Source organism: Lutra lutra, chromosome 14 (genome assembly GCF_902655055.1).
Source record: "Lutra lutra chromosome 14, mLutLut1.2, whole genome shotgun sequence".
In the NCBI taxonomy this organism is placed as follows: Eukaryota; Metazoa; Chordata; class Mammalia; order Carnivora; family Mustelidae; genus Lutra; species Lutra lutra.
Genome location: NC_062291.1, coordinates 72,813,866 through 72,831,644, shown reverse-complemented (window position 1 = coordinate 72,831,644; position 17,779 = coordinate 72,813,866). Strand labels below are relative to the sequence as shown.

The 17,779-nt window shown below is 50.3% G+C and overlaps 1 protein-coding gene across 5 annotated transcripts in view; it reads left to right on the top strand.

The window, feature by feature from the left end:
• AFAP1L2 (actin filament associated protein 1 like 2) overlaps nt 1-17,779 on the top strand; it is a 95,533-nt gene that overhangs the window by 41,343 nt on the left and 36,411 nt on the right. For all 5 annotated transcript variants that reach the window (XM_047702523.1, XM_047702520.1, XM_047702518.1 and 2 more), the window contains one exon: nt 16,425-16,553. In XM_047702523.1, coding sequence (XP_047558479.1) covers nt 16,425-16,553 — 129 coding nt within the window. The remainder of the gene's footprint in view (nt 1-16,424; nt 16,554-17,779) is intronic.

The following is a 17,779-nucleotide window of genomic DNA, read 5'->3' as shown; positions in this document are numbered from 1 at the left end:
GCTATGCCTTCTCTGCTAGGGTCTATTTTTTAAATGACTGGGGATTTTTTTTCTGTTTTTAAGTTTTGCTTAAAAACTTCTTAAACTACTTAACTTTTTGCTTGAAAACTTCTGGACGTGAAAGAAGAATCTGCGGGGTGGGGGGCAGACAAGGTATTGGGGGAGGGATGAGAGTGACTTGAATTCAGATCTGAACATACTAGCTGAGTGACTTGGGGCGAGTTATCTAACCTCCCTGACTCTGTTTCTTCATCTAGGAGATGATTAAATCTACTCTCTAGGCTTGTTATAAGAGCTCAGTGTGATAAACTTGGTCAGTCATTTGGCTGACTTTATTCTTAATAAAAGCAGTCTCCCTGTTTCGGTTTGTATTTTTTCTCTTTTACTGGTTTATTATTAATAGCATTTTGTGTTCTTTATTTAACTGTAATTCTATCTTCATAGTTTAAGTTTCAGTAGAAAGTGACCCATCATAACATCTATTACTCCTTGTTGCTGAATTTAGATGTCATTGTACTTTTGCTTCACTTTGTACCAGATGACATTCAGAACAATGGTAAGGCAAACCGCCTTTATTTCCAGGTTTTTCTAATTAAGCCTCATGTCTAAGTAAGCAACTCCTGAACCAAGTTAGGGATTCAGAGCTGGGATTGTTCTGGAGTTTCTGAATGGGGTCCCAATGACCAGTTTTGAATGGAAAGGGCAGAGATTTTCAGAAGCGCAGGCTAGAAGAAGGGGATACTTCCCCAGCACCCCCCAAACCCTACACTGGCTTCATTAGTCATGCCCAAAATGAACCCCAAGACAAAATGCCTGTGCTTGAGAAATCTGGTTTGAGGTTTGAGACAGGTGGAATTTTAGTGTTTAAGGGACTTGGAAAAATTAGCAAGTAATCTGTTGTCCAAAGAAACATGACATGGCGCCTAGAGCCCTCTCACTATGAGGAAATGGAGAAATCACAGTTGGAAGGAGAGGAGTTGATTGAGAAAAGGCAGATTCTGAGATGTCACGGGCTCTAAGAAGCATCCCCAATCCAGTAACACCACAGCTGAGGTAAGGAAATAAAGGAAATGCTTCTGTGTTACATGCAAACAGTTGCAAGATTCAAACTTATTTTATGATTTCGAGGGGTACATTCAAATGAGAAATAGGGATTTGTCTGCTTGGTTTCCCCCACTGCATTGCCTAGCGTGCCCTGGCAGATGATACATCTTTAAAAAGACGTCTGGGGGCGCCTGGGTGGCTCAGTGGGTTAAAGCCTCTGCCTTCAGCTCAGGTCATGATCCCAGAGGCCTGGGATCGAGCCCCGCATCGGGCTCTCTGCTCAGCAGGGAGCCTGCTTCCTCCTCTCTCTCTGCCTGCCTCTCTGCCTACTTGTGATCTCTGTCTGTCAAGTAAATAAATAAAATCTTAAAAAAAAAAAAAAAGGTCTGATAGCTGGGCCTTGGAAAATACTTTTGAACGGTTGTCATGGGTAGACAGAACAGGGTGGTGGTGGGGCAGGGCAGGGCACATTGGTGGGCTGAAGTGATGGACTGGGGGCTCAGGAGCCTGGTTTGAGGGTTGAGGGAAGAGAGTGTGGTGTGTGTGGTTGCTGCAGGAGAGAACTTGGTTATGCCAGAGGAAAAGCGGCTAAGGATGGTTCCAGAGTGTTCAGGGCTGGGGCCCCTATGTTGGAGAAGTTGGTGTAGGAGAGGAGGTAGGACAGGGAGGAAAGGGGTTGAGGGGTCCCTTTGACATGGGCTTGGGAGAGGAAGGGAGATTTGTATAAAGAGCCAAATGCAAACTTCAGATGTTCTCGGAAACTGAAATGCAGTGGAGACGCGTTGGAAATCGTACATCAGCATTTTCTTTTCACAAATTTTGGCTCAAACGTTAAGTGAAAACAATAATCTGACTCAGAACTCTGTGATACCTTTACATTGTTTATAGAACAGAACTTCAAGGGTTTCATTTAGAATATTTCTGCAATGAAGGACTGGCCCTTGCTCCTGGCAGCAAAGTACAGTGTGCCCCGAGGTAACCAGATCTGCTTCATCCTGGTCACGGCTGTTTTCCTGAGGAGAGAACTTCTCGCTTCCTACCCTTTCACCTTGATGGAGAACAGCCAGAGCGTGGAGAAGACTCTACCTTTTCCAAGCCCTTTGCGGCCACTCCCTGGAGCTCTCCTGAAAGAATGACCTTTATTCCTTCCTCTGCTTTTCAGGATACAAAACAGCTTCAATCTAGAAGGTTTGGAAAGCCTTGGGCGGGTTGAGGAAATGGAGACTTCCACAAAAGAATTGTGTGACTTTGGCCAAGTCCCTTTCTCTCTCTCTCTCTCTCTCTCAATACTTTTTATTTGCATCGGGAGGAGGAGTTTTCATGATTTGATAACCTCCAAGTCTAATCGACATCTCAGACCAGTGCTGTCTAATAGAAAGCAAAATACACAGATAGTTTTAAGATGTCAATTTTAAAATTTAAAGCAATTTTACCCAAAAACAGGTGAAATTCATTTTCAGAATATTTTTTTAACTCCATACATCCAAAATACCATCCTGCCAACATATAATCGTTATTTAAAGAAGACACACTCTTGAGATACTTGACATTCTTTTTGGTCGGGGCGGGGTGGGCTGCGGGGAGTGGTACTAAGTAAGTGGCACAGGGTGGCTGATAGCACATCTTATTCAGATGAACCACACCCCCCCATGCTCAGTAACCACCTGTGGCTAGTGGCCGAAGAGTTGGGTGGTACCATTCTGGACCGGAAGCCAGAGAGTCCCCCTCTGAAGCACAGTTAATTCAGTCAACAGACCCATCTGCCCCCAGCAGCTTTGCCCCCAGACCTTGCAGCTCTGCACTAATTCATTAAAAGCCTGGTGTGGGTTTGCCGCCATCCAGGAAGTCTCTTTTAAAAACTGGACAATTAAGGGGCGCCTGGGTGGCTCAGTGGGTTAAAACCTCTGCCTTTGGCTCAGGTCATGATCCCAGGGTCCTGGGATCGAGCCCCGCATTCGGCTCTCTGCTCAGCAGGGAGCCTGCTTCCCCCCCGCCACCTGCCTCTCCACCTACTTGTGATCTCTGTCAAATAAATAAATAAAATCTTTAAAAAAAAATTAAAACTGGACAATTAAAAGTCAATTTTACGGCCACAGAAGGAGAAAGATCCTGGGAATCTTGAGAAAGGTCCACAGGAAACTGAGAGACCTCTCCTCGATGCCCAAATCCCCAGACTTGGAAAACCATAAATTTCTCTGGGAGGTCGGCACACGTGGATTTGGAGGCTGCTGAACAGGGAGACTGTTTCTAAATCTATCGACCCCACTTCATAGGAGGATTTGTGCATTTTGCCGTAGAACTGCTGGTTAATGTGTTTTGTTCCTCAGTGTTTCTCCAGACCCTGCTGGGGCATGTGTGCCATGTTTCTTTTCCGGAATGTGACATATACTGAATTTCAAAACACCTCTGGCTTTGCAGGTTTCACATAAGAGATCATGGACCTATAGTAGTGTTTTTCAAACTTTTTTATTGGGCCTTGGTAGGAAATGTCTCTTATATTGTATCCCAGGACACACATACACACACACCAAAACCAAAGGTTGTATGGAAGATTTTACTCCTTTACTGAATAAGGTGCATTTTGGTATTTTCTACTACATTGGTTTTTATTTTGTTTTGTTTTTAGCTATAGGTGTTGACTTGCTGAGTTCACAGCAAAGCCCACAAATGTGTCACGCCCACAATTTGAGGGCGCTGTGGGCCCTGCACTGTGGACGGTGGAGACTAGCTCAAGGACATAAGCACCAGTCTGAAAAGAGAGGGGGGATGGGCTCCTGGCCAGGAGGCAGCCCATCCCCACCCCCAAGCCACCATCTGTCCCACGCCTGCTGGTATGCACTGTGGTTTAACCTGGACCATCCCAGCCATGCCCTCAGTGTTGGTTGGCCATTGTCAGCAGTTTTCCTGGTGGTTTGGACACCGTGTGGGTCATCTGAGAAAATTACCTGGCCTTGTAGGCTTTGTGCTTGGACCTTTCAAAGGGAGCCATTTTATGACTTTGGGAAATTGATGTGTGCCTTATAAAGGGGGTGGTTTACATGGAGCCACTGTTTGTTCAGACTTCACTTCCATATTAACAAGGAGTTTTTGGTCAGCATTGACTAAAAACTAGCCTATGTGAAAAGGGGAATTTATTGGTTCATGTAGTTGGCAAGTACAAAGTTAGCTTCAGGCATGGCTGGATCTAGGGACTCTAGCAATGTGAGTAGGGCTCTCTTTCTCTAATTATCAGCTCTGTTTCCATCTGGGCACTGACTTCCTCCTCATACTGGAATGGGGATGGGTCTATTCCAGCTCCAAGTACACATCCTCATGGTTTGTAATCCAAAGAAGAAAAAGACCTTGTGCTCCTGAAGCCCATAGAGCAAATCCTAAGGGAAATTCTGGTCTTGCTTCAACCCATCACAGTGGCCTGAAGGATGGCCAGTCCTCAGCTACCTCTCCAGCTCCTGTGGCGAAGGTGGGGGTCAGCCAAATCTGAACCATATGGAATAGGTGTGCCCATTACCAAAAGAAGGGAGAAAGAATGCCGAGTAGACCAAAATCATTAATTTTCATCCCTTGTTGATGCCTCCCTGCAAGCGACTGATTCCGAGTGGATGGGGTTCACAGAAAGGGATTGTGTACAGCTCTGTGTGATGATCCGATCTCGTCCGTTGCAGATGTTCTGCTCGGCAGAAGCAGCTTCGTTTAGCTAGACAGCCCTACAGATCTGCAGGCTTTGATAAAATGGCTCCTTTGTGTGGAACTTTTGCTTTTCCATTCTTCCTAATGTTGACTATTTTAGACAATCTCACTCCTCTCTTCTCCTCTCCTAACTTAATCAGACCACACCCATTTTATCAACTGTTTGATCCTCTGGGCGTGGCCCCTGGCACCCGGGAGTCAGGCGTGGCAGGTGGGCAAATGCGTCATCTCCAGCTTTGTGAGTCGGGAGTCGGGGTAGTTTCCACCCTCCGTGCTCCCATGGGGTTGCCCTGGGGGGCTCCATGGCCTGAAGTCCATCAGCACTGCCCGGAATAAGTGATGGTCTTTTCTCTGACCTTTCCATGTCGCCAGAGGTCATGCTCTGCTCTTCTCCCCCCGGGGCCTTGGGAGTTCCCCCTTTGGTTTCCACTCCTGTCTTATTCCTAAGGCTCACACAGGTTCGGGTTCACTGCCCTGGTCCTCTGCCCTCGCCCTAGGCCTCGGTGACAGTCGATCTCAGCTTCTCAAGGTGTGTGTGTGTGTGTGTGTGTGTGTGTGTGTGTGTGTGTGTGTGTGTGTGTGTTTTCCCTCCGTCTTTTATCACGCTTTGCTTTCATGAGGATGTTCTGGCGTTTCACTTTCTGGACAGTTTATTTTAATAAGCACATCTTCACCAGTGTCAAGTGGATTCAGACTGATCGAGTAAACTCTAGGCTTGGGGTCAGAAGAACCTGTTGATTCTGAGCTCTTACATTTACAGTGTGACCCTGCTTTGGTACCCCCGATCTCCCCTTAGGGAAACGGGAATGGTGGTCCTGCCTTGCAGGAGGAACGGAAACTGGGTCTGCAGACGGGCTGGCCCAGATTCCAGCATCATAAACGTGTGCTGGATAGTCTGCTGTTCATTCACCAGCAAGGGAGACCCCCCTCCTCTATCTGGCTTAATGAAACAACGGGATGTCTTGGCCACATGTAACAGAGCGGTACAGGGGAGGGCGAGTTCGAGTCTGGGCTGCAGTGCTGGCCGCAGAATCTCCAGGCCCTGTTTTCCTTCTCAGGCAGACTGTTCCCAGAGGGGCCACTGAGCCTGGGGCCGACATTGTAGCAGATCTGGGCACTTGAAGAAGGAGCCTCCGGCACAGCCTGCCTAGAGTCCTAAGGCTGATGTCCGTTGGCTCAGCTCTGGTCCTGAGACCTCCCACAGGCTAGGGGAGTGACGTGCTGATTGGCTGGATCTGAGGTCATGCAGCTGCCCATGGAGAAGGGGCAGGGGTTCTAGTCTCACCCCAACCACAAATAGGGGTGGGTAGAGGGGTTCCCCAAAGGAGCGCTGAGTACAAATAAGGGCAGGTGGATGCTGGGGAAGAGGAGGAAAGCGACAGAGGCTCTGCGCATGCTTATGGCTTATCCCTGCTGCGGTGTTGTGCTCTGTGCCCAAAGGAACATTGCCTGGTTGTGGAGGGAGGCAGCCGGCAGCCTGCAGGGGAGAAGGGGCTGGAGAGCAGGGAGGGGACAGAATAGAGGCCCAGGACCCCATAGCTAGCTCTCCCATCACAGCCTGCCCCTGACTCTTCTCCCTGTATGTTTCTGGGATCACGTTTAACTTGTTGAGCCCTGGGCTCAGGAGCTATAGGAAGCTTCGAAAACCTTCACTTGTTTATTCCCCGCATTGTGTGTTTCTAGGAAGGTTGTTCCCCAGGAGGGCTCAACCTAAACTCCACCTCCGTATCCCCTGCTGACCTGTGAGGGCGTGGTTTAGTAGTCCTGCAAATCAGGGAGGGATGTTTCCAATGGCCTTTTTGAAGCCGCCCTACTAAAATTATAATGTATGTGTCAGCAGGGTTGAGGGGGATATGTTTGTGGACGCTTTCTATACCCATCTTGTAGGAGGAGTTTAGGTTTTATTTAGCAGCTAACATTTAACTTCGTGTACACACTTCATGGGATTATTTGTGGTCTTTACGCCAATCCTATTAAGTAGGTACTGTTACTAACCCCATTTTACAAATGAGACAACTGAGACCCAGAGAAGTTAATTAAGTTCCCCAAGGCCACACAGCCGGTATACAGGGAAGCCAAGAGCGAACCAATACTTGGAGCTAAGACTTGGGTACAGGCGGCAAGGGCCTGAAGGATGCCGCTGCCTCTGGACCAGGAACCTAGGGGAGCATGAGAGCAGGCATGAGATCCCCCATTTTCTGGGAGCCCCCCAAGGTCCTGGCCAGACAAAGAAGCCTGGGGAGCTAGGAGGCCCTCGTTCCCCAGCCCACCTCTCTTGGAGCTCAAGGCAGTGCTCCTTGCCTGAGGGGGCCGGTGGGTCCTGAATCAGGCTGGGGGACAGCCTCCTGCCGGAGTCCAAGGTCAGGCTGCTGGTGGGTTTTGGTGGCCGGGGCTGACTTCACCTCCTGGGAGGCAGAGGCCCGAGCAGGATACAGCCTCCTCCAACACATCAGTCCGCGGGTGTTCGGTTCCTTTTGCCAAGTGCCGGAAAGACACAGGAAATCGGGATGGAGGGTGCTTTTTATTTTTTTCCTTCCTGTACTTTGTTTGGTTTGTGTCCTTTTCCTCAGCTACAAATAGTACGTGCCCTGAAAGCCGAGCAGCCGCGCCGATGTGTCTTCTGTCTGTGTAATAACTCACTCTTCTGCTTTGCGGACTAGCGTAGGCTCTCAAAGAGTGAAAACTTCCCATAACCTCTCCACTGACAGATAACCACGCTCCCCCTCCAGCTTCTCTTTCTGCCGCACAGTACTTCCCAACCTTCCAGAGTGACCTTGAGTGAACCCCGAAAGCCTCTTGTTCAGAGACTGCAGAGGCTGCCGCTGGCCGGGGAACGTGCCCCGCACAGAGCCCCCCAACCCAACCTTTGCGTCCCACCCACACAACTGGCCTTGGCCGCTGAGCCTGAATGAAGCCACTCTTCAGGCAGATTGCATTTAAGGAATGTCCTAACTGGGCTGGGGAACAAAGGCCTCCCAGGCCTCAAAGCTGCCTTGTGTGGCCTGGCCCCTGGAGGCTGCTAGAACGTGGCATGTCTGGCCCCCGCCCTCATGAGCCTCCTGACCTGCAGGGGTGCCCTGGGGATCAGCTCCGACCCCTGGGCTTCCTGGCCTCCAGGGGAACAGCTGCCTCCCTGTCCTTCCTCCCTGCACCCCCGAGAGAGTTTTCCCAGCACAGGCCACCCGGGAGGGATCTGCCTTACGTGCTCCTAGCCCATCACCTGCTGGGGGCTGCCTCTGGGTGGTCATTCCAGAGCTGTCATCTGGCCCAGGTGGGGGACTGCAGTTACGGCTGGAGACTGGTGAGCTCTTGGCCCAGACCTACCGGACAAAGGAGCCCAGGCCCTTTTATTTTATTTTACTTTATTTTTTAAAGATATTTATTTATTTGAGAGCATGCATGCAAGCATGGGAGGGGGTTGGTGCAGCAGAAGGAGAGAGAATCTCTTGGGGCTCAATCTCATAACTCTGAGATCATGACCTGAGCCACAATCAGAGCCGGTTGCCTAACTGACTGAGCCTCCCAGGTGCCCCGCCCAGACCCTTTTATAGGAGACAACTCAGGGGGCGCTTTCACTGGACTGTGTGTGTGGGTTTGGAAGCCTCATGCTCAGCATGTGTTCTCCAGGCCCTGACTTTGAGCAAAGCCCTGTTTAGGCACAGCGGGGAAACCAGATCAGGCAGCCCCTCCCTACACAGGTCTTTCATTGTCATTGGAGACGCAGGACTCGAGTTCAGGGGACGAGCAGCAAACGATAAAGGTGGGAGAATGGCCAGTAGGGCCATGTGCTTCTGGGCTGGGCCGGGCTGGCGGTGCTTCTGGGCAGGCTGCGGCAGAGGGGAGGTGGCCCTGGGCAGGCCCCGGGCCTCCCTGACCTGCTCTGCTCAGTGTGATGTCTTCGGCGGTTACTGTGTGAATTTCCGAAGGGCCCTAAGGAAGCAGCGCTGCTTCCAGCTGGCTCCATGGCTGGGTTTGGAATTCTGCTCTTGGGGAGGTTGGTTCTGCTGAAGAGGTCAGTGGTGAGCAAGCAAACCGAGTTGTTTTTCCAGCCGTGCAAAAAATGCAGCAAAGCATCTGTCCCATCTCTTCAGCCCGCACCACTCATCTGGGAATGCAGGCGGCGGCCCCTGAGTGGGGAAAGTGTTTTAAGTGATGAGACTCCAAGATAGGTGAGAAAAAGCAGATCTTGCAAAAATGATGACAGATTGACCTTGAAGGTTGACCCGGCAAGGGGTGGGGCGGGTGTGCACAATGCTGGTAAATGAAGCAAAACCCTCTCCTCATTTCCTGAAGATGGAGATTTAAAAAAAAAAAAAAAGCAAAAAGAAAACAAAAACCAAAACCAACTCCTTGAGTATTTCTTTTCTTTCTTCTTCTTCTTCTTCTTTTTTTTTTTAAACATTTTATTTATTTGACAGAGAGAGAGAGATCACAAATATTCAGAGAGGCAGGCAGAGAGAGGGGGAAGTAGGCTCCCCACCAGAGCAGAGAGCCCGATTTGGGGCTCAATCCCAGGACCTTGAGATCATGACCTGAGCCCTAGGCAGAGGCTTAACCCACTGAGCCACCCAGGCATCCCTCCTCGAGTATTTCTTATACTGGAGAAAGTTATGTACTTTCTGGCTCTGTCTCCTGGGCTGCAAGGAGGCAGGAGCCGTGACAGCCTGCCTGAGGGTTAGCCTCTGAGTCTTTTGGGTGCTGATTTTCCATAAGAACTTCTACCTGTTTAAGCAGAATGGCGAACTGAGCTCCACAGTGTGTAAGCCTATAGGCACGTTGGTCTTTGCTGTCCACATCCTTACTGTCCAGAAGGGAAAAGATTTTGGGGGCAAAAAGGGATTTTCAGGCATATCCGACTGTAGAACAGGCATCACCCCAGAAAGTTCCACATGTAAAAATCAGAATTGAGTCTCCTAAAGAAGGACTGTGGAGGTTTGCTTTTTAAGGAATCTTATAGATGTATAAAGTTGGGGTGCCTGGGTGGCTCAGTCGGTGATGCGTCCAACTCTTGGTTTCTGCTCAGGTCGTGATCTCGGGGTCACGGGACGGAGCCCAGTATTGGGCTCCGTGCTCCGTGCAGAGTCTGCTTGAGATTTTCTCCCTCTCCCTGTGCCCCACCTTATGTTCATGGGCATGTGCTCACGTGCTCACTCGCTCTCTCTAAAAATAAATAAATCTTTTAAAAATGTATAAAGTAAAAAGACTTTTTATAAAGCAATTAATTATACTTTTATTTATCTCGGGGGTTTGTCAACCTGGCTGCACTTTAGAGTCTCGTGGGAGAAAAGCTCCTGGAGCCCAGACCCACCCAGAGCAGTTCCAGCAGGATCTCTCTCATCCAGCAGGATGCAGGCATCAGAATTTTTTTTTTAAACTTCCCAGATGATTCCATTGCGCAGCCATTGCGAGGAATCGTTGCTTTTCCATTTGTAGCCGTGTCCCTGAGTGGGCATTAAGTCTTAAGTGTGAGGAACGCAGGCGTACCCTCCTGAGTCATCGGGAAGGTGCTTTCAGGAGCAGGACAGACCTGGGTTAAGGAACCCTGCTGTGTCTGCAGAAGCCCCTGGCCAGGAGATACGTGCACCCATGGAGACATTCGGGCTGCCTGCCTCCACAGGACGGAATATCGCACAACAATCAAAAAGAACAAATTGCTCATCTGTGCAACCACATAGATAAATCTCATGTGCCTTATGTTAAGGAAGAGGACTCAGACCCCAAAGGCTAGGCAGGTTGCCAGAGAAGGAGAAGGAATGAAGTATTGGTAGACTTCAGGGCGAATGAGCCTTAAAATTGTTACGCGCTGTGAAAGAAGCCATTCTACAGAAGGCCACGTGTTCCTTGACTCCATCTATGTGAAATGTCTAGAATAGGCAAATTCGGAAGGATACCTGTGTTAGTGTACTCACTGCCACTGATTTGTACACTTCAAAGTCATTAAAATGGTTAAGTTTATGTTACGCGTCTGTTGCCACCATAAAAAAAGCCACTCATTAGCGTGCCGGGACTCAGCAGGTGCTTGGCGAAGGCCAGCTTGGCACGTGGCCCTTCTGAAGAAAGGGGACTTCGGCCTCATGTGTTCCTTCTTAGGCGGAACGAAGGGGTGTGTTTTCCAGAAGCTCTTTTTGAGAACTTGAGGATTCCTCTGTGACCAGGAGGAAGGGACTCGGGATTTTCTGCCCTTGGTTGTGGCTACAGGGTGCCGTTGCTAGTCACAGAAACTTCTCCCACGTTCTTCACTGTGGTCGGTCTCCAGCAGTTGGGTTTGCACAGATAATATGCCCAGTGGCTCCATCTTCGGAACTGTTGGGGCAGGGAGAGGGATGCGTGTCTTTATACTTAAAGAAGAGGTCTGTTTTGTTTCATATTTGGAGGGAAGATCATGGTCAATCATAGGTCTTCAACAAATGCAGCTGAATAAATAAAACTGTGTGCATAAAACAGCAGGGGAGCCACGAAGAGCAGCTTTTTCGGCATGTTGGGAAGACGCTTATGGTTGGGAACCTAGTGACCAAAAAGTAAGACTGCCTCAAGATGAGAAAAACCGAGGGAGGAGGTCACCAGGAGGCAGAGCTTGGCCATGGCCGAGGGCAATGAATCGAGCAGCTGAACCGCCCAGCGCTGCGTGGGCCTTGGAAGCCCCGAACAAGAATCTTATTGATGATTCGTCAGACCGTGAGCAGACAACTCTGAACTTTAACAGAGCCAGGATGGAAAGCCCGCACAAGGACCTACAGTTTCCAGAATGAACAACACACTTATTTTTCCCTCCCTCTGCTGGAGGACGAGAGAGAGAGAGAGACCAAAATGAGAAGGGGGGTGGGAGGGTGTTAGGGAGTGGGGGAAGGGAAATGGGATGGGTGCCTTCCAGAGCCTCAATGAAATGGCCACATTCCTCCGAGCTCTGAGGGCTGAAAAAGGTCACTAGGGTTGGCACAAATGAGGGCCCTGCTTTTGTTGATTGTTATTTTCTAGAGTCTGGAGCTTGGCCTGAAAGGGTATGACCACAGGAGAATCCCCAGCCTCTGCTGTGCTTAGCACCTCATTGGAGCCCCCAACCTTTCTGCAAAGGCTGCCCCTCAACCCAGAAGCGCTCCCGCCCAGCCAGGAATACAGACTGGGCTCGCTTGGAGACACCATGAACAGCTGGCGTGGACAGGGAGGAATGGCAGGAGGCAGAAGCTGATTGCTGCTGGTCATGGGCCGCTCTGGGTGCAGATCTAGAGAGGGACAGAGAGGACATCCCGGGGTTTGTGGCTCTGGTTCCTGGTCCCGTGTTTCTTCAGCTCTGGGGCTTACCCTTCCCTAGCACAGCCATTTAAGAGGAAAAGTGGGTGTGTCTCTGCTTTCTTGGTGCTCCCCCCGACCCCCACCCGTCTGCCTGGCCTACCGGTTCCCCCAGAACTACAGGCCTGTGTCTGATGGCGTTCTGCAGCTCTCTGTCACCCAGGACACCTTAAGTCCCTGCATCTCATGGAATTATCCCCAAGTCCCCTTGCCTCTGTATTGTACCCATCTAGAGTTCCCTGCTGTGCCTTTGCCAAGCATGGTGGAACAGGAGGCAGAGGTCATGGTCCAGATAAACCTCCCTGACTTCTTGGCGGTGGCTCCAGCCAAGGGATGACGGACAGCAAGTACTTGGGACTTGGAAGTACTTGGACTTGAGCCCCAGGGCCACTACAGATACAGGTCTCAAGAGCCCGTTCCCATGCCATGCACTTGCAAGGGTGGTTGGAAGAATTGGGGGTGGATGGGGTATAGCATCCCATGTGGCCCCTGGATGCCCTGATTAGTTCACACTCTTGTCATTCTCATCTGCGTTAGTAATGGTCCCCTGCCCACCCTTGCCTCCCCTCCTTGTCCTCCCTACTGTTTGAAGAGTTATTCAATCTCTAGGCTGTTGGAAGAACCGTGTGCATGGCCCTCCTCCAGCATTGTCTAGAGGTCCTGCAGGATAAGGCACAGACTCCTTAGCAAAGCAGATCAAGCCCTTACGGTCTGCCTGCCTGATCTAACGTCCCAGTTCTGGCCTTGGAGCCCACCTTCCCCCGCGTCCCCCATGCCCCTTGTGCCCCAATGCATAGAGAGACTTGTGGTTTCTCAAATATCCTGTGTGCCTCCAGCACTTGAGCAGTCGGAACATCTCCTTCCCTTTTCCTAAAAGGCCTCTACCTCCTCCCAGCAAACTCCTATTCATCCTCAGTGGCAAGCTTATAAATTCCTCTTGCTGATAACCCCTGTTTGTCTTGTGACACCTTCCTGATCCTTGGACACATTCCTGAATCACTTCTCTGCTCACCCCCGTGTCCTCTGGGACCCTCTCCCCAGACGTGGAGCTCCCGGAAAGGCTGGGGGACCCCATCTGGGTCAACTGTGTCTCCCCAGAGACAGATAGGACACTCTTTACCCTTTGGCCCAGTGCATACTTGCTTGCTTGAAGATAAACGAAAGCTGTTTTCCAGGAATCGGGCCGCTTTGGGGAATAGCGGAGGACGTGAAATTGAAGAGACACTGAGTTTTCGTGCTTTTGTCTTTGTCATGAGCGGAAGTAGCAGCAGTATCAGCCTGGAAAGGTTGAGAAGGTCAGGAAGAGCGCAGCTTGAGATCCAAACGGCTTTGCAAAGCCCGTTCGCTTTTCCACATCCCCTGCAGCCGAGTTCAAGGCTCGATGTCATTTCCTTAGATTTAGCCTTTGTTTTCCCTGCTGCGACTTGTTTAAACTCCCTGCTTTTGAGCCTGTCGAATTCCTGCAGCCAACAGGAAAGTCCTGAATAGCTGTTCAAAAAAACCTCAAAACCAAATGAAAACAACCAAGAGGCCTTACCCTTCGGCACCTCTTCCCAGAAGCCTTCCAGGCCTAAGACTCTTGTCTGATCTCCTCCCACACTTTTTGGTATGAGTTTTTGGTGGGGTGCCTTGGTTTATGAATCTCTTCCCTCGGGCTGGTCTTGTTCTGCCTCTGAGCTTGTGTAAGGAAAGACCCACACTGTCCTGATCTCCATTTTAATTTTTTGGTTGGTTGAGGCGAAGGGCCCAGCTAAGTGCTGGGCACATCCTTGGGTCCCACTGTCTTGACTGGTGGGCTCTCGGAGCTCTTGCTGGTGCCCTCTTAAATCCCACTCCATCGAGAGTCTAATTGCTTTTAAGCAGACCAGGCAAAAGCCATTGGCCTCTTGGAAACCCACTCTTCCCAACACAAGGAAGAGGGCAAGAGACTCTGCTGTTGGGCCCAGGGCCCTTCCCCAGGCAGAGCCACCTGCTTGCCTTATCTTGGCTCTCACTTACCGTCTATCCATCTCTTCACGGGCAGAGACGAAGGCCACCTTCCAACTCGCCTCCAGGCATGGGAGCCACGCCACTGTTGACCACAGGCAGCCTCTGCGCTGCTGGCCACCTTGACCTTCACTTGGCTTTTGATAAGCCACAGGGGAGTGGACACATAGACCTTGGTGGAGCTTGCTTCGTTCTTAATCCTTTAAAACCAGGACCCTGAGAGGGAGAGTGGTGGTTTCTCTGCTGCTTCTCCAGCTTTGGCAAACTGGAGTTTCCTTCGGGGGGAGGGACCCCTGCCAGGAAGAGAGCACTCTGATGGCGCCAGGCAGTACACACCCATGTGGGCGAGCTGGCTGACCCCTGTATGTGATCGGATGGTCACATGAGCTGGCACTGCGCTCCTCTGAAATAAGCAAATCCTCACCCTCTTCCCTTCCCCGGCTCTCTCACGAGCAGTGGCAATATTCATTCCAGGGAGTTTGGTTTTGTAGGGATGGTGTTCAAAGGCTACTACCCCACGGAGGTCCAAGGAGGTGTTTGAACAGAGGCCACTGGGCTGCGCCTTAGAACCAGGAGAGCCTGAGAGCTTCTTTTTCTACTATAGGGAGTGGCAGGGGTAATCTAGGGCTCTTGTTCAATTCTGGGGAGTTAGGCTTTTGGGGGATGTTGGAAGAATGATGGAGGCGTCCAATGGGGTGTTGTTAGTACCTCTGTCTTAAGAGTCGGACAGGAGATGTGCTCTCTGCCATGAGCCCTGTGGACCTTCTGGGCCATCAGACCCATGTCTTCAAAATGGGCATAACCATGCTTAGCTCTTCAGCTTGTGAACTAGTGGGTGCCTGATGTCATTCATTCATTCATTCCATATACATTCATACAAAACAGTGTAGGTGCCAAAGGTGTGGGACAGATGTGGTCCCCTCATTGAGCTAAGATTTTGCCATTTGTGTTTATAACTTTGTGAAACGGGCAGGGCCTACGTGGTCTTTGCCACTTTCCAGGTAAGAAAACGAGCTTGGAGAGAGTGCGTGACTGCTCAGTGTTCCCACAGCAGGCGATATAGGACAAGTCAGTGTTTCACTGGCTGCTGTCTTCGGGAGCAGGGCCCGCAGGTGTGGGCTCTGGGCCTGCATCTAGACGGCCGGTTCTCAGTGTTGGCTGCACGCTGGAATCACCCCGGGAGGTTTAAGAACTACCGATTCCTGGGGCATCTGTGTGGCACAGTTGTTGAAGCATCTGACTCTTAGTTTCTGCTCAGGTCATGATCTCAGGGTCTTGAGATCGAGTCCCACATTGAGCTCCACACTCTGTGTGGAGTCTGTTTGGGATTCTCTCTCTCTCTCTCTGCTCCTATTCTTCTCTCTCTCTCTCTCAAATAAATTTTAAAAAAAAAGAAGAAGAAGAAGAAAGAACTACTGACTCCTGGGTTCTATTCCCAGAGATCCTGATATCAGCAATCTAGGGTGTAGCTTAGGTATCCAGATTTTCTAAAGCTCCCCAGGTGACCCAGTGCAGCCAGGGTTGGAAAGCACAGCACAGAACCTCGAGGAGCTGGCTGCCATTACTGAGAGCATGTTCTGGAGAGCCACTGGGCAGCAGAGCCAAGATGGCGACCCCATCCCCAAACGCAGCATCCTATAGACAGCAACAGCAACAACAGTGGTGAATGTGCCCTGTGCCCACACTGTTGTCCTCTGCTCTAGCATCTCTGCGGGGTGGCTCCAGGGAGAGACTGACGAGCACTTCTAGAATGGTGGAGCCAACTTGATACCTTGAATCCGTGGGACCAGAGCCCTTTGCCAGCTTGGGGAGTGATGCTAGACTCCGTTTCGGTGGAGGAGGCTTATTTACTGAAGAAACTCAGGAAGGTTTTGTTTTTCTGTTTGCCCAGCCGTGGCTTCTGATGAATCATCCCCCTTTCAACAGGGGCAACATAATCACTGTTTCATCTTGGAGTGACTCTGTTTGTCCTTGGGGAAAGGATGAACAGTTGGGTCAACCACAGCAAAAAAAAATTTTTTTTTGATGGTTCCAGGTTTGATCTGTGTTTAAGTTCTCTAGGTCCTGAGCTGTCCTGATTGGCTTTTTATTAAGGAAGCAATCCTGTTTGCAGACTGTCATGGCTTGACGGGCTTGGCTGGGCTGTCTTGGCCGCCGTTGCTCTAGCAAATGGTAGACCTGCAGCTTCAGCCAGCGTCATCCATCTCAAAACCAAGGGCCTGCTTTTCCTCCCCCAGACCCCAGCTCTGGGAATCCCTCTTTTGGCTGGGCCTCCTAGGTGCTCTCAGGGCTCCCCCCAAGTCCCTCCCATGCAGGACCGCAGGGCCCATGGCGAGATGGTACAGGATCTGGGGGTGTGTCTGACCTGGCCCTTCGGAGAGCAGGAAGCAACTATAAAGGGTTCTCTTTTCTGTCTCTAGCCCTGGAGCAGCTGTTGACAGAGCTGGATGACTTCCTCAAGATTCTTGACCAGGAGAACCTAAGCAGCACAGCTGTGGTGAAGAAGAGCAGCCTGGCTGAGCTCCTCCGGGTCTACACCAAGAGCAGCAGTAAGTGTGACCCGGGGGCCTCCGAGAGGTCCCCATGGAAACAGAAAGATAGTCATGCTCAGGCTGCCACAACAAAGTCCCACTGACTGGGTGGCTTAAACAATAGAAATTTGTTTTCTCAGAGTTCTGGAGGCCAGAAATCTGAGATCAAGGCTTTGGTCAGGGTGGATTCCTTCAGAGGCCTCCCTCATTGGCTGTAAGTGGCTGCCTTCTGTCTGGGTCTTCAGACCATCTTCCCCCTGGGTTTGCGTCCAAACCTCCTCTTCATATAAGAACACCAGTCCTGTTGGACTGGGGCCCACCCTGGTGGCCCCGTTTGACATCAAGGACCCTTTCCCCTACCAGAATCACATTCTGAGGTATTCAGGGTGAGGACTTCATAGATGAATTTGGGTGATGGGGGTGGGGAACGCAGTTCAGCCCCTCGCGGTGGTCCAGGGGTGACGTGACCTGAATGTGAGCCCAGGAAATCTCTGAACACTCAACACAGCAGCCCTGAGTGTGGTTTTAAGCAAAATGTTTCCAAAGGACTTTTCTTCATTTGCTCAAAGTAGTGAAGGGCTAGGGAACTGTCCAGGTAAGAGCCAATGCTTAATTGAGCATTTCCTACATGCACACGTTCCTACGTGCACATGTTCCTACGTGCACACGTATTAACTTGTTTCATGTTCAAGGCCCCTCTCTGAGCTTGGTGCTGTTGCTACAGACGAGGGTGTTACAGATGAGGTCTGCAGAGTTGAAGTCACTTGCCAGTGTCCTGTGGCCCAGAGGAAAACATAGTTTTAAAGCTGTAGATCACAGAACCCTAAGTACCTGTTTTTTGTTTCTTATCCTTTTTATTGAGGTGGATTTTATATACACCCAAGTACGTAGATCTTAAGTATCCAGTACAGTGAGTTCTGAAAATTGTGTACACCCGTGTACCTACCATCCCAAACAAGACAGAGAACATTTTTATCATTCCAGAAAGTTCTTTCTTGCCCCTTCTCAGCGAATTCCTCCCCACCCCCACCCTCGTCCCAAGGGAACCGTTGTTTTAATTTCTCCCACCATACCTGTGTTGTGTTCACGGGTTTGGGCTATTACGACTAATAAGACTGCTCTGAACATTCTCGCTCAAGTCTTCTTGCGGGCGTGTGGTTTCATTTCAAGCACACTCAGATTTTCTTTCTTTCTTTTTTTTTTTTTTAAAGCCTTCTTGTGAAGTTCTGACAGTTTAGTTGAGT